At 40.0% G+C, this 16960-nt stretch overlaps 1 protein-coding gene across 1 annotated transcript in view; it reads right to left on the bottom strand.

Annotated features, from left to right (window-relative positions):
- Positions 1–313: 313 nt before the first annotated feature.
- SLC26A5 (solute carrier family 26 member 5) overlaps positions 314–16960 on the bottom strand; it is a 32426-nt gene continuing 15779 nt past the window's right edge. Inside the window, exons 5-20 of the mRNA XM_082279823.1 lie at positions 16323–16433; positions 15588–15769; positions 14905–15069; positions 13321–13473; positions 12011–12093; positions 11769–11916; positions 9927–10040; positions 9539–9616; positions 8604–8699; positions 7748–7854; positions 6505–6574; positions 5039–5131; positions 4023–4145; positions 2923–3129; positions 2612–2666; positions 314–2057 (exon numbers count right to left, since the gene is read on the bottom strand). Of these exons, the coding sequence (XP_082135949.1) occupies positions 1915–2057; positions 2612–2666; positions 2923–3129; positions 4023–4145; positions 5039–5131; positions 6505–6574; positions 7748–7854; positions 8604–8699; positions 9539–9616; positions 9927–10040; positions 11769–11916; positions 12011–12093; positions 13321–13473; positions 14905–15069; positions 15588–15769; positions 16323–16433 (1928 nt within the window). The 3' untranslated portion in view covers positions 314–1914. The remainder of the gene's footprint in view (positions 2058–2611; positions 2667–2922; positions 3130–4022; positions 4146–5038; positions 5132–6504; positions 6575–7747; positions 7855–8603; positions 8700–9538; positions 9617–9926; positions 10041–11768; positions 11917–12010; positions 12094–13320; positions 13474–14904; positions 15070–15587; positions 15770–16322; positions 16434–16960) is intronic.

Here is a 16960-nt window from a genome sequence, read left to right as displayed (position 1 = left end):
GTTGGGCAAAGGTTCTCAGTCCAGGTTCAGCAACTCCCCAGAAATGCAGCTGTTATTACCAGGATGGGAGATCCAGCTTTAGTTCTATCCCTGTGAGGCCTGGCATGGAGAGGGCTTTGTGGGGGTGCCAGAAGTGAGGAGCAGGAACCAGCCCAGAGGCAAGACCCGCCTGGAGCTGGAAACCTTTCCTGGCCCATCCCTTGGCATCAGACACTTGTATCTGGGGCCCTCAGCTTGTCCCTCATACAGAGTCTCACCAAGACAAAGTGGAAAATTTTCACAAGTGACATCACTTTATTTTGGAAGTTGACAGGATTTCGACGTGAACTGAAGAGACTACAGAGTTAAAAACTGAAGCTGCGACAAGCTGAAAGTAGAAAAATATACTGTATGTAGATACAAAGGCTTGTTGAACTAGTTAACATTATAAAATGTACCAAAAGTTGTTTAAATAAGCACACACAATGTCTTAACATGCATGCACTTCATCCTTTGAAAGCCAGCTAAGCAGCAATTTCTGATGCAGAAAGCTTCCCATCCCTATGGGCAGGGGAGTCTGAGGAATTAAAGCATCTTTCCTGACTTCCCTGGTTCTTGGGAAACAGTTTACCTGAAGCAAGCCCTAATTGCATCAGAGCCTGAAATAAAGTAAGAGTATTACATTCTGTGATCAGAGGTGAGGAAGGTGTCTGAATTCCTTAGGCACAGGACCTGTGAGTTGAGGGTGCTGAATGAAATGTCACTGATGTCTTGTGCTGTCAAAATAATCTGCAGAGAAAGACTTTTAGGTTCCTGCTTCTGCTGAGCTTCACAGTGATTATTGTGAGGGAAACAGGGGCACTGAAGATTTCTTTTGCATGACTTCCATTTCCATGGTTTTCATCTCACACCTGAAGTGAGGCAGTACCACAGTGGCCAGGCTGACAACAGAAAAAGAAACCCCATGCTACTGTTTCTTTTAAAAAACGCAAACATGAACCATTTTTGAGTTCTACTGAACCCTGTTTCTCAAAGCACTTAAAAGCTGAGGGAGAAGCAGCACTACTGGGAGGAAGATGGGCAACAGAAAAGTACCTTTTTTTTTTTTTTGACCACTGAGACTTTAGACCTTGCTTAAATTTTCATTCCAACTTAAGAGACTGCATATAGGGCATCAGTTCTTAATATAAATAGGCTTCACTCCTGTCTTAAACCAGTTTTGTCTGCAAACTTTAAAGCTAAATTAAGTTTAGCTTAAAATCATCTGAGTTCTTTTCTAGAAAGCCTAACTGGGTTTTGGCAGTGCAAGTACCATACTGATAATGTAGTAATTAAACAATGAGTTTCTGACTTGAAGTTCACTTAGAGCAAAAATGAAGAAGTGAGTACAGCTGAGACAGGTTAGATATTTTTTAAAAGGTAACTGTACCATCCAGGTTTAAAAACAGCAGCAGCTAAATGCCACCAGTGTGAATTCATTAATCCAGCTATCAGATTATTATAAATGTTGACATCAGGCTTTAAAAGTCATCTAAGAAAGTTCTTTAAAGACACTGGTACAGTGTATTGCACTTGCAGAACAGTTAACCTCCTGCAAGATCCCACTCGTAGTGAGTTAAAGTGCCCATTTTCTCAACATGAACAGGAATGTCACCTTGTCCACCAGATTCTGATTGCAGCAGAATACACTGAACTTTCTTTTCCTGCATAATTTTGTGCTTGTGTATTATTGGAAGGCTATACCCTGATCAAAGGAAAAAATTCAAGAGCATGAAGGCTTACATTTCCTTATCCACTCTTCCTACAAAAAGTAAGCACCACCCTATACCCATAGATACAAACAGCCTCAGGCTCTCTTCAAACTGTGCAAATTAAATATTCAGAAAGAGTCTCCATCAGCACAAATCTGGCTCCCATTCTGCTCGATGCCACTCTTCAAAGGTTGGAGTCAGCCTGTGCAGCACACCCATCTTTCACTTGGCAAGCAAGGACAGCATCATGAATACTATGAAACAGCAACTCTCTTGTTACACTTTTATCAAAAAAATTCAGTCTTGTCAGCTCATTCATAACAGGGCCTATAAAACAAAACCCAAACATGGCATCAGTGCATACACTTAATTACAAAGATGGAAGACAATGGCATGCCAGGAAAAAGATGACAGCTTGTTCTCTTGTTGTTACTAAAAAATTTGAAATAGCCAGGTGGATCACATGCTACTTCTAGTCGAAACAGGTAATTCTCTTATGCAGACATAGACAGAGGCCTGTTCTTGGCAGAAGATGCTACAATCCCAAATACCAGATATTGGAACATTTCAGGCTTTTCTCCTTACTACATTACCTCAACAATTTCAAGATACAAAGTTCAGTGTGGCATTCACAACTTGCCAGCTGGAGGAAATGGGAGCAGGATCCAGTCCTCACAAAGATCATTACATCAGTGCTCTACTTCCACTAAAGTTAAAGCTCTAATGCATATGGGCTTGCTTTTTCTCAAATCCAATTTTACGTGAAGTGCTGATACTCCTGAGGCACTACTGGCAGCAGGAAATTTGGGAGCAGAGAGAAAGAGATAAAACACAATCTCTCCCGTAAAGAACACAAAAAAAGAAAAAAAATCTCAACTCACCACTACAGCTGGCAATGCAGACACAGACACCAACTTCTTTGTATTCTTTTATAATCTACAACAGAGTTAAGCTGAAGTTAAATGCAGATAATACATCATCATGCACACTACAGTTCTGGAAGCCATATACTGTGAAAGCTGCAGAGTCCACATTCCCCAGCATTCAGCTAAAACTTACAGAATTAAACCAGTGATGAGGTGAGATATTGGATTGTATTTGAGCAGGCAGTTATGTCTCATGCTGACAGCTTCCTTATTAGGTATCTGAAAAGCTTTCTATGGGTTTTTCTGGGGAAAAAATCCCTACTTACCGATTTTAGTGTTTTTGCTCCAACTGAATCCACAAAGTTCACTGGGGTGAAATCCAGAATTAAAGAGTGAATATTTGTTTTGGGCTCGACAAAATATTCATGCTCATCAGGAGGTATGTCTTGTACACTAGAATCTGCAAATTTTCCATTCACAGGTAAGTCATCACTTGCTATCTCATGTTTTACACTTGCTTCTACATCGTTAGTCTGGGAGAGAAGATAAATACAGCTTAGAGGCAGTCAGTGCTTTTTCAACATAAATCCCTTTCCTCCCCTTACTCATGTGTTCTTTAAGCCTTTAAAAGGTGTACAGCTCGTGGTTACTACAGAAACTGGCTTGACAAGCACACATACTTCCATATCTTGTGTATATCAAGGTTTGTTCTCTTATTGCCCAGCCTTTCTACAGTCACACACAAGCAGCTTAAAGCTGGTATCTCAGGACTGAATTACCCATTTCCTGCAAACAATGACACCTGTTCATTTTTACTGACACATTTTTACTCCGTTTCCTTGCCTTATCCCTGCTAATCCCATCAAGGCCTATGATTCAAAATAAGCAACAGCAATCAGGCTCTCAAGTTAGGCCTTTTTTAGGTTTCCCATGGTAAAATCATACACCAGCTCCCAACACAGGGGTGAGTTTAAACATGCATAAAAGCACAAGCGTGTCCTAAATAACCCTTCTCAGTGTATCTGCCCCACTTGGCCATCAGAATTAGCAGAGGGGATGCCACCTTCTTACCACAAGGGCTGCTAATTCGAATTATTTTATTATATCTTATTTCTACATGATTATTCCAAGTGTGTGGAGAGGGGCAGAGTCTCTTTGATTTCTGCCAACACCAATGCTGAGATAACATGACAGGGTGGAGAGTTTCTGTGCCACTCTGTGCTACCTGAATGCAGTCAAGGTATAACAGAATTATCCAATCTAGCAGTGAGCCTCTGATCCTTACACTGTTCCTTCAGTCACCTGTCCCCACTGCACAGCACTTGCTGCCTAAGCCCTGCTCCCCAAGCAGCACTCTGCACCTTGTATAAAACACAAGAATGGTAACACCTGAAAGCAGCCTGATAAAGCAGAGGTAAATATTTACCGAAGAGTTCACGAGTTTCAGCACAGCTTTCTTTCTGTGTTCATTTGCTGCCTTTATCTCCCTGGCATGGCGCTTCTGGGCTTTTCTCCTCGCTGCTAATAAGGCACCAGGGTCCACTCCAGTCTATGAGGAGAAGAAAGCATGATCAGAGCAGATTCAGCTTGTTAGGATGGCACTGGATTATCAATTTGCACTGAATTAATCACTGCCATAAATTTAAACAAGGAGCCTGCATTTTCCAGCTTCCCTTGGTGGGAGTGAGAACAGTATAAAGAAGGAATCATCTTGGCAAGCACTGTGTTAATAAGATGAGGGAGAGATGCATCTCATTGTTTTCTTAAAATCAGAGTGTTGTGTTTCAACCAAATGCTGATTGGAGTGCAGAGAGCAAAGGGGAAAGAAGTGCATTTGGGCAATAATCACTAATATCTCTCACTTTGTGAGGGCAAGTACCACCCACCTGTTCTGTATAAGACTCGTCATGGGAGCTACAGAAAAATGTTTCAGAAGTTAGTACAGGTGCAATTGTCACCATTTAGGCGGTTCTGCTGCTGCCACTGCCACCCAGTGAAACAGGCAGTGAGGCACACCCTGTGTGCAGGTGATCTGCTGCCTTGAGAGGCACTAAATGCCCACAATATTCCACAGTCTTACACTCCAGTAAAGTTAGCTACCCAACAAGGAAACTTTCATTCCCATTTTGTTTTCTCTTCAGCAAATAGTTTCCTGCTGAAAAAAAAAGTTCAACCGGTTTGTGCTCTGCAGCCACCACTTTCCACTAACGAGCAGGCAGAATGAAGCTACACTTGCCTGTTTATTCCCTCCCACCATGTTGTTGCTTTCTAAGATAATCTGTAGCTGGCTGGAGTGTCACCTTCTCATATTTTACAGATCACCAGGGGTCACAGGCTAAGAAACACTGTGCTAGGGGCTACACTAAAGGAGCTGAAAGATGAGCACATTTCAGAAACCAGTTTGAATTTTCAGGACACAGACATAGAATTTACTTTACTCACCTTTTTCTTCAGTGCACTTGTATACGACTCACTATTAGCAAAATAAAGTGATGTATTAGCTTGAAATATTTTGATTCCAGGATATTCTTTAACCTAAGGAAAATATTGGATGTGCACCGTTAAACAGAGTAAAAGCCCCTGGGTGATCACAGGACACACAAACATGCAGCAGTGCAACAGCCAAGCTTGGACGGCTCTCAGCACATGACAAATAAAGAAGGTTGGCACAGTTGTGAGCAAATGCAACCAGAAGATCAGAACCTCCCCCTTTCCCAGTGTAATACTGCACACTATCAATGCCTGGTAACATCTCTCCTTCTTTATTACAACAAAATGTACAGCCATGAAAAAGAGCTAAATATTTGCAGTTTTCTGATGTTGCTATTTGCAGCTGGTATTACCATTAGGAGATCATGCAGACCTAGAATTGCTTCCTTTTAGCCTCCCTTTCTACAGGCATGACTTAACTTCCCTCCTCTCTTTTTCTTTCTTGACTCCCCAGGTACCAAAAAAACCAACCTTTCAAATTGTTGGTTTTATCCAGACCTTCAGACAGGTCTTGATATTCACTTCTCTCCCGTACCTTACATGCAGTCATCTCTAAACAGGCTGAACTGTGACATTTCCCATGCAAATGAGCTGGCCAGAAGCAGAGACCCAGCCTGCCATATGCTGCCAATCCCATCTTTACCCAGGAGGAAATGCTGACTGCATTCAGTGTAACAAAGTGGAGTCTCCTCTCCTTTGCATACAGATATAAATGTGTGTACCTATACTCCTGCTTTGCATCATATTTAAAGCAGAACTACAGCATCTTTTTCCATAGGTTTTTGCAGACTGGTTCTTCAGTAAAGAGGGATGTAGCTTTCATAGCAGCATCTCTGAGAACATGGCAGAGAGTGCAGAAAATTGTAGCTGCTGTTTGAGAATAAATACAGCATGTTTATATCCACTGCACTGACAAAATATAATACTTTCATCACCTTTTGGTTGAAAAAAAAGGCATTTATGAGAAGCTAAGCGCATGGTGAGCAATTGTGCCATTAATAATGTATATTTCACGAGCAGGGGATGGGTAGGATGCTGTTTTGAATAGTTTGTGCAATTCTGAAGAACAAAGTTTGGATCCTGGGTTCCATGGACTCCATGCAATACTGCCACACAAGTAAAAAAGGTGGCCTGTGGCCTAAACACTTTAGCATTTTGTACAAACTAGGACAACGGAACCAAGATAAAAGCTACTTTTGATCAGCTCCTGGTGAAATGTACATGCAGTACAAAGAGCTTGCATTTTGAACAAAGTAGCTTCTACTACTAAACCCAAACTTATTTCTTTCTTTTCAACACAGGTGAATGCACAGCAGACAGCACTGCATGTAGAGTGTGGTAGGGCAAAGCAGCAAATTGCCACAGCTGTCTTTGCTCCACTGTATGAAACTCCTCAATGCAGAAGAACACGTTCCTACCTCTTCATACTCTTCCACATCACAGTAGATGTCAGTGTTAGGAATCTGACCGAGGATTCTGTATTGAGGGCTAGAGAGAAAGGAAACAAATATTTCTGTATTATCACTTATAAAGTGGAAAAGTGAGTGTTCAACACAGACTGAAACTTATTTTAAACAGTCATTCAGCAGGGCCTGTCTGGTACAGGATTATCTAAACTCTGGTACAGGATTATCTAAACATGGTTAAATGAAGCGAGCAGTTTATGGCAGAACACAATAAAAAGAAAGTTTGTTTCTGTCAGTGAAAAAACAATTCATAAGCTTAGCACTGAAATGTCTTTCTGAAAAACATGAGTCAAAGCATGCAAAAGTACAGGGCAAATTCTCTGCAGCACCAACTGGGGCAACTCCATTGCCTGTCTAGCAAATATGCAAACTCATCCTGGCAGAAAACATGCTGCGATTTCAAAGAGCCACTCTGCTCCCAGGACAGTGCCTAAGCAGATGAATATTCCCAACTCACAAGAACTGTGACAGCCAAGTACAAAACTGTTCTGTTTGCAAGAATAAAACTGTATAGAGATGGCAGAAAAATACTCTTATTTGTGCAGAGTGGAAATCTCACAATTTGCTTTCATTCCAATGCAATGAAACCAAGACTTTTACACAGTTTCCACCTGCATGTCTCAGACCTTGAGCCCAGAAGCCTCACATGGCAGTCCTATCCACACATGCAAGAAATCATTTCACTGTAGACATGGAAAGCTTCACAATAAGAACTCTGTCACTTTGAATGGGGAGAAGTTACTTGAAAACTGGAAGAGCAGCTACAGTATTTTACAAATCAGAACTTTCTTTTAAAATACCTAAGCATTCACCTCGTGATAACGCGACACAGCTTCAGCTTGTCTGTGATAATTAGTGCACACAAAATGTAATCATGTACTGAAACTGGCAACAAGAAGATTTAAAGTTCTAAACTCTAAGCATTAAAACAAATAAACAAGATTAACCACTATGAGAAATGAAAAAACTTCTGTTTATTACTGACAGAGGAAGTTCATGCCCTCTAAAATTTTTCTCAGAAAAAAAACCCATTAACCCTAAATCAGAGCTAAAGGGCATGACCTATCTTAGGAAACAAATTTTATACAGCATGCAGTTGAAAAGGGTGGAATGGACTTCTGTTTATTTGCACCCCTTAAACAAACAAAACCACATAGATCACCAAACACTAATTTTGATAAAGAAGAAATCTGACCTTTGTGTTCTGTAAATAACGGTTATCATTGCAAATGTTACTGCAGTAAGCAAACCATAGTCTAGTCCCAGGAAAAGAGAAGCCACAAAAGCTACCACCCAGATGGCCTAAAACAAAGAAAAGGTCTGAATTATTATGCATCTTTTCCTGTTAACAACAAAAACAACAGCATAACCCAACTTCAAAACCTGTGTATCACTTCTGATCATGAATAGGCTCTAATGTAATCCATCATAATGGCAGATGGGAATTGCCTTAACCTTTCAGAAGGGCATAAAAGCTCATGGCACTCTTAACATCTGACAAACTCTCACATATTAATTCATGCCTTAAGTCGTGTTCTACCATCATCACACTCCAAACAGCTTAGGATAAAAAAAAAAATATTCAAGACCTGCAAGTAGCGCTAACTCAGTTCCATCAGCCAGTTCATCCAGGAAAGAAATACCACCAAAATGTTCCTGCCAATAAACTCTTAGTTCTGACCCACTCCAGCCAGCTTTTTGGTTTGTCTTAAAAGATGGCAAATACCTTCAAGTGGTTTTCTTTGTTACTCTGTTTTCAAATTCTTCAGACATTCCCACAGCCTTCAGTGCAGTTCTACAGAAACACTGCCAGAGCTTCGCTTTTACTACAACCAAACTACTACTGACCTGAGTTACAAGACTGTTGAACAACAACAAAAATATTCTTGTCTCCCACAGATCACTCTCCCAGGGTGCTTACAGCTCCCTGTCTTATGTTCATCTGCAGTACAACACTAATTTGTAATTCCTTGATAAGTTTCTACACTGTTCTGGGGATAGCAACAAATTTAATATAGTAAATTATATGCACTGAGCTGTGCAATACTCACCAGCTCGATCTTACTGGTTCTCCAGAAGTGCATGATATCTCCAAACTGTTTAAACATTCCCTTCAGGTTCACCATGACAATTGCAGCTAGCACTGTCTAAGAACATGACACAAATGCAATTTTCAGAAGCAAAATAAACCCAATGCCAAGTGAGAACTTCAAAGTATCACAAATAACTATTTGTGTGCTTTATAACTGATATAAGTCCACTGAACAGATGTTCTATTTAAAAACTCACAGCTTTTCAGGTAGGTCAGTGGACATTGCTTTTACTGCAGCTGCAGAAATGGCAAACCAGTTCAGTACAGTTTGATTTACTCTTTCTTAGCAAGAGGAACCACATGCTCCTACACTTCATGCTGCTACACTTACACTGCCTGAAGCAGTAGACATTGGACTCTTTTCCCAAGTAAAAAGTGACAGAATGAGAGGAAATCACTTCGTTGTGCCAGGGGAGGTTTAGATTGGATATGAGGAAAAGTTTCTTCATGGAACTGTTTGTCAAGCATTGACACAGGTTACCCAGGAAGTGGTTGAGTCACCATCCCTGGAGATATTTAAAGCGAGTAGATGTGGCACTTAGGGACATGATGCAGTGGTGGGCTTGGCAGTGCTGGGCTAACAGCTGAATGCAATTCTCTTAAAGGTCTTTTGCAACCTAAACAATTCTAAAGGGGAATTGCTTGAAGGTATTCTTATGTTCTAAAGACAGAGTCCAGGATATCCAATACTAAAAACAACAAGAAAAAGCATGATGGATCGTTCAAAACACTATTTATTTCTAGGCTAATTTACAGCAAAAAAGCATACAAAATTTAAAAGCTTCTGGATCAAAGCTTAACTGTTGTTAACTCTCCCACATTCTCAAGTTCAAGCAATACTCATGGGCCTCTGTTCACTGTCAATGCAATGTCTAACATGCTAAGCTCCCTTACCTGTGGAAGTGGTTCAAAAAGGTATCCAATAGCCACAATTACCAACAGAACCATAATTGCAGAGAGTGTACCTGCAATCTGAACACAAAAAAGGCAGAGATTATTTAGAAGTGTCCCCAAGGGGAAGTATTACAGATCAACTAACCCCTTGTGCTTTCAACAAGGTTGGTTGTTCAAATGACTTTTGATTCCTTCCACTTAGTTCACCCATTTTGCCTGTCATGCTGCTTTCTATCCTGGCCCAGTCTGGATTTGAAACATGGGAAACTTCAGTTATTTCTTCTGGCCCAGGCAGAGAAATACAGCCATCTAGATAAGCTTCAGACCTGAGTGGTGGAGATCCAAAGAGTAAACTTTGTTTGGCTCAAGATTTAGGTATTTAACATACCTGAGTTCTTCCACCGGTGCTTTCCTGGACAAGACTCCGAGACATTGAGCAAGTGATTGAAAAGGTTTGGAAAAATGACCCCACAGAGTTGCATATTCCCAAGGCAATAAGTTCCTGTGTTAAACAATAGAGCAAAAAAAAGCCAAAGGCAGTTATACTTAGCAGGTATACCAAGTTGGAGCTATCCATAGATATTAACAACCACATCTTATTTACAGTGCTTTCTAGCAACTTCATTGTAGAGAATAAGCAACCTAATTGTAGCTTATATTTGCAGTCCTCACACATGCACAAGCTGATGCATGTTGAATCATCTGTTAAACAAAGTCTCTGATGAAATGCTGGAGACATTTCCCATCCCTAAATGTTACAAGAATTAATCAGACTGAAAACTAAAATAAATGACAGCACTGCTTGTTTTAAGCATTTCTTCATCTTGGGGATAATTTGAGTTTTAACCCTGAATATACATGAAAAATGTTTCCTCATGCAAACACGATTCTTTGCTTCTCACCCTAAACTACATGTTTAAGACCATGAGCAGCCTTGCCTGTGTTTCCATGAGTGGTAATCCATTGCTGTACATGAAAAAACCAGTGAGTATCCACTGCTTCATCAGGTAGAGCCCACATGAGAACTGCTCCCGTGAGTGAGGTAAGAGCTCCATCTACCTCACTACAGTGTTTCTGATGACTAAGAAATGATTTGTTTCTAACGAAGCCTCCCCAGATTACTTGGCATCTTGCTGTTTGTAACTGAGTGATCTGAGTCATACATTTCCAATAGTTCTCAATGAGTTTTTCTCTTTTGCATTTGTACAATCTGGTTTTGGACTCTTTTAAACACTTGGCATGCACTGCTACTATGACAAGGAGTTCTACAGTTTAACACCCAGGTGAAGTAGCATCTGGCACCTCCTGAGGAGAAGATCTAGATGCTGAACTCAGGTCAGTGATGATTATGTTTAATGTAAATAGAACTGACTGCATTCATGCAGCTACAGATTTGTCCTCTTTTCTCCTTGGGAAACAGAGCACAATGACATGAAGGATGAGATTAATCTAATCAGATGTAAAACTCTGTAGGTAAATTCCATTTACTCTCAGAGGAAGACAGTAATTTTGAGAAGGGAGAACAGCTGATCTGTGCTGTGTCAGATGTGTGCTCTAGGAGATGTGTTACAGCACAGGAACTCTTATCTCCCTTGACACCACAATGATATCGACCAATAATCCAATTGCAATATTGATTCTAAATTGTACAGGAAGGCCAGAGTAGGTGAGGAGGACATAAAATTTTCATTTTAGGGAGTCCCTAAATACAGTCCTTATCACTCAAATCATGCTCAGAATGCCAAGTACAGACAGGGCCAATTGCAGAAAATGACAAGTTGCCCATTTGCAACGGGTGGGAATAAGAAGAAATTATAAAACATAATTGGAATTTTTAAACTCTAGATGAGTTCTTTGACACATAAGGTACTGTATTTATCCCATGGGAACTCTATGCTTTGCTCTATTACAGAAAGCAAAGAAAATGTAGCTGCTCATCAGGACAGTATGGCTGAGTAATGTCTGTCCCAACAATTAATATTCATACATAATTCCAAATATAGCAGAAGTAGGTGTCCCAAAATGAAGCTAGAAGTGAAACTGGTTATCTAAACACAGCCAGAAGAAGAACTTAAACTAATTCCTGGCCTTTAAATGTGTAGGCTGTCAAAAATCTGGCCTGATTCCACTACTGAAAAAATCCTCACTTTTGCCAATATCACACTCAACTTTAATGATGTAACAAAGGTGCTACTGAGAATTTTCAACAAAGTAACCCCACTACTTTTACCTGATTCCCATCGATGGTGTAACCATGTTTAAGGGCAAAGATCTTGGCCATCGATACAGCCATTGAAAATCCAACTATTGCTATTGCTACTGCATCCACAAATAGTGCTGGGATGAGCTGAATCTCAGGAACTGCTGGTGCACGTAACCTTGGAGATTAAATTAATATTTATAAATTAATACAATAAAAGCTATATGCAATACAGAAAAGGCACAGTCTTAATAAGAATGTATCATCCCTACCCTCGAGGAATATTCCCAACAACATCCACTTTGTATGACTCACTCAGATTCATTCCAGCTGAAACTCCTGTCCCAATAATGACCTAAAAATCCACAAACACATTTGTAAACATTATCTAAAAAGAGATAAAGCCACCCGAAGAGATATAAAGGTTAGCTGACTATGATTAATACACACAAGGGGTTACATGTATTTGTCAATCAGTTTGGCATGAGTTAGGGGCTAAAAAAGCAGATAAGAAGGAGGAAGCATCATCATTTTCCCTTCATCATGTCCAACTCATCCTGATTTTACAAAGTTTTTCTGTAAACAGTTAAATGGAACATGCTATGGTATGACCTGAATCACTTGAACTCCCTTTGCCTAAGCCAAGGTCAGGGAAGTTGGTATACTGGAAAAATCAAATGCAAGGACACTCCTGCCTGTGCACAATGGCATATTTTCATGCAGAGCCTATTACCTGTAAAGAGAACTGATGCAATAGTGAAGAAAGGAACATTGTTTTGCTATTGCCTATCAAAAAATACCCTATTACACCACCTCCCTCATCTCTCACCAGCATCCCTTTTCTTTGTTCCTTCTATCTAGATTGTGCCCATAGCTTCAATTATTCCCTTTCTTGAATCCATTATGTGCAGGTTGCTTGAGAGCTGTAGTAATCCAAGAACTCATTTTTAAATCAAATCACTTTTAAAGGCAAAAGATTGTCTGAGCTGCAGGCTTTGTGTGCATTATGATAATCTGTTTTATCCACGCATTTTAGAACAGTTGTTCAAAACAGAATCAGTACTGCAGTCAGTTATCAGTCTCAGAAACAGAGAAAGGAAGGAGAAGTATTAAGTCCTGATGGTCCTGCTCTTCTTTCTGCTACTGCACTTCAGAAAGTGAGCAAGCCCTGCAGAACCTCTGAACAGGCATCTGTAAGCACCTTCCTTCAGGAGAGGGTTCTGAGCTCTTGGACTGCAAGTGGGAAATGCCACTCAGAGGGATGTCTTGCAGAGACTCTTGCAGGTGCCCAAACTCCTGGATAGAGAGGGTTTTACAACACATATATATGTACCCATTGCTTTAGGGGACTGGGGGTGTTTAAACTGTTTTTCAATTCTTCTTTGTGGCTTTATGCTCTCCATATGGGCATACCAGTTCTTAATTTTAACAGAATCCAAACCTTCAACTGTATCAAGGCTCAAATGAATTATGTTCAATGAAGGTACTCTCAAGCTCAGTAATATAAGATAGAACATGAGATAGTTTCTACAGCTTTAGAATAGCTATATAATTTAGCCATAGAATCTCCCAACTGGCTTACCACAATGATCTCCATAGGAATAGGAACTGGGAGCTTCTTCTTAAAGCGGAGATTGATTTCCTTGCCAATCAGCAATAGAACAATGCATGTTAATCCAACAATCAATGCAGCAATATTGGTTGTTGTTATCTTTGAAAGCACAGCAGCTATGCTCTGTAATATACCAGAAGCATCATAATTATTCTTAAGAAAATAGAATCTTCATGGAGATTTGCCACAAAAGAGCAAATGTTACACTGCTTTTCAGATGTGGTTTCATTCAAAATTTATAACCACTGTGAACAAGTGCCTCACCAAAATACCCACTGTTCCCACAAAACACAGAAGACTAGAGTATCTCAGGCAGAGAAATGCACTTGAATCATTTACAATATCAGTGTTCCTTAAAGGGGGAAAAACCTAGGAGAAAAAACTCTAATGGAGGAAGAAGTCTAAACTAAACCATGTCTCTCTCATCATCAACATTTTCACACATATTCCTCAGTGGCAGCTACCTGAAAGCAATAAATGCAAACTCCTTCTAATACCTTCAAATATTTTTTGGCAAGTTACATTTACTTAGAGCTGCATAAACTATTCTGAAACAATAAAGCTGCTAATAGAACCACTGAGGTTGCCATAACAATATGGTTAAATAACAGTGATCCAGCAATGCTGCTGAACTGGCCCTTAATCCAAATAACTTTTAACTGAAAACATTTACTAAAAGGGTGTTAGAAAAAAAAACCTGCAGGAATACACAAGTTGCTAGAGGGTAAATGATTCTCCATACCAATTATTCCTCCTTCCACTGCATTCAAATAAATAAATAAATAAATAACCTCTGGAGATGTCTTTGAAAGAAGATGAACATACTTTTCCTTAAGCAGATGGAAAATTGCAGCAGCTGTCAGGATGTTATACATTCAAGATGTCCTGGCAGTATACATCTTGAATTTATACCTTCCCTTCTATTTGTTTGGAAATTAGAATGACTGGTTCCCAGATCAGTGAACTGAACAGCAAATTTTGGAATTAATCATTAATGCAGACTTGTTTCCAAAAGGTTTGTTATAGCTGCACAAACATACAAAAAGATTCCCACAAGGCATTTTCTATAGCCTACGTGTAGATGAAATCCTAAAGCTTCGTTATTGCTGGGCCAGCAATCTACTCAAAAGCTTAGGTTTTCACAAACAAATGAGATCTTCCCCTTTCTTCCACTCAAGAGTGTAAAGATTCTGAGAGTAATACTTTCTAGCTTTGCAGAACATGCCTGATCTACAGTAAAGCATTTCAGGACCACATTTTCCCCCAAGGCACAAGAGACCTCCTTCAGTGAACAGTATCTGTCCACATCACAAAACTACATTCAGCAGAATCCTAAAGTCTGCCCATCTCAGACTCTGCAGATTGATCAAGTCACACTTGAGCTGCACTTTCACATATTCATTTACTGCTATGGCACCTAAAGATCTCATACCCAGTGTTCAATACTGAAGCTTATTCTACTCAGTGCCAAGTAATACATAAAAACAGGAAAAGGCTTAACAACTAGATTCAGACAACACAGAATTTGCATGTTTAGTAAATGTAGTTACTCACATATACAACTGAGAGGGGTCCACTGTACCGGCTAGTCTTGATGCCGAGGAAATACTTTAATTGGGAAGTAAAGACATGAACTGCAGCTGCAGTGGTAAATCCTCGCACCAGAGGCTCTGTTAGATAGATGGCCACAAATCCAAATCGAAGGAAACCTAAACACAACTAATGAAAAAGGGAAGTGTCAACCATGTGACTCCCACTATAACCTGAATATAGCACACACACCCCCGTCTCTCCTTTCCTCAATGCCCAAGCCAGATCAGGCAAACCTGAACTTGGCTTTTCTAAAGCCACAGTTCAGTAAGCAGCTATCAATGCACCCAGTCTTCCATGCCACTGGCAGGTCCAGTGTGAGATATGGGTATGTTACGTATGCATTGTTTGTATGCATTTATGGACAGATTAGAGAACATCAGTTAAGTTTTTCTGATGGGATAGGAAAAAATGAAAAGGGGGAAGGTCCCATTTTTTCCCAGCCCAGCTAAGATGGCAGATAAAGTCCTGCCTCCAATGTATCCATCCCCAGTTCTGTTACGTGGCTGCCATGAAGCAGCCTGTGTTCTACCTGGAGCAGTGCAGAAGCACAAGTCGGGTGACAGGGCATCCACCATGACCCAGCACCCCTGCAAGTCCAGCAGCAGAAGCTGAACTTGTCATTACACCAAACTGTGAGCACATACCTGGATAAGTCCTGAAAGAAAGGCAAGAGCCACAGCTACCTGCACCCTCTTGGTATCCCTAGCACTGTAATATTCAAGGACATCTGTAACATTAGTAGAATTATAGTCCACAGAAATAATTTCATCAGGCACTTCTCTCACAGCAACGCCACCAACCATCATACTAACCACAGCAAAGGTGCCTGAAATAACAGGGAGAGGAAAATAATTGGTTAAAATCCTGGCAAGTTTTTTTTTTTAGGAGTGGTTCTTACTGAGATATGTAGAATTACACTAAAATAAGAGTTTTCTACCTTAATAATGTATTTTTTAGTCCCCAAATCTGCTCCAGTACTCAGCACCATTAAGGCCAATTAGATGGTGAACATACACCTCTGCAGTAGGTAAGCACCATCATTTTTTTCAACCTCAGTTTCTGTTTTGCAAATTAAAGATTCATTCTGGCCACACAGACAGTTGACTGCAGGAATGAAATCGTAGTTCAGGAGTTCACAGCACACATTTCTAGATCTAATCTGATACAAAATGCTCTTCTATTGCTTCCAAAGTAAAATGGATAAACTAACAATAAAAAGTACTGGTTATGTTCCAAACATTTGTGTTTCTCCTACGCACGTAAATTTGAATCTATAGAAAACAACTGCACTTTCTATTTCTCCAATTTTATTTTTTACAACTTTATTAAACACACATACACACATACAGACAGACTTTCAGTTATCCATACAGATATACCTATTGATATGTGCTTGGAGGTTCCAAAAAAAGTATATAGAAAAACCGGATAAAATGAAGAATATAGGCCAAATACTGGGGGAACAGCTGCCAGCAAAGCATAGGCTAAACCTAGAAAACAGACACAAATATGTATGTTAAGTAAAAAACAAAAATAAACCATCTGAAGCAAAGGGATTTAAGCCTACTAAAATTTAACTCACCTAATAGGAAATCTAGAGACTTGTGACGTTTAAAAAACAGGAAGTCTTTCAGTGAATACACTTTAAAATGTATAATACTCTAGGGCAGTGCCTAGAAACATGATGGGTTGAGTCAGGAGACCAAAGTCTCTAATTACAGGCACTGCAGGTGTGTGTGTGTGTGTACTTGTGTGTACATTTGTGCACCTGTTTTGCCTTTGTGGGTAGAAGAACCCCTTAATAGCCAAAAGCCTTTTGCTGCTTTTGTTTTCATCTGCAGAAGAATTTAGTTAGAAACACCCAAACCCCCATAACCAGTGGGACAGATTTGATCTTCTCCTCCTTTTCTGATCAGACATGGTGGGTGTTCATGGCAACCTATAACTGATTAAACATTCCCCTCCTCCCTCACCCCAGAATGGCTGCGATGACATAACAGGCTATGTTTCCACAAAA

This window comes from Coloeus monedula, assembly GCF_965178545.1.
Source record: "Coloeus monedula genome assembly, chromosome: 4".
Taxonomy (NCBI): Eukaryota; Metazoa; Chordata; class Aves; order Passeriformes; family Corvidae; genus Coloeus; species Coloeus monedula.
Note: the sequence above shows the minus strand (reverse complement) of the source record. Positions and strands in the feature narration are given on the sequence as shown.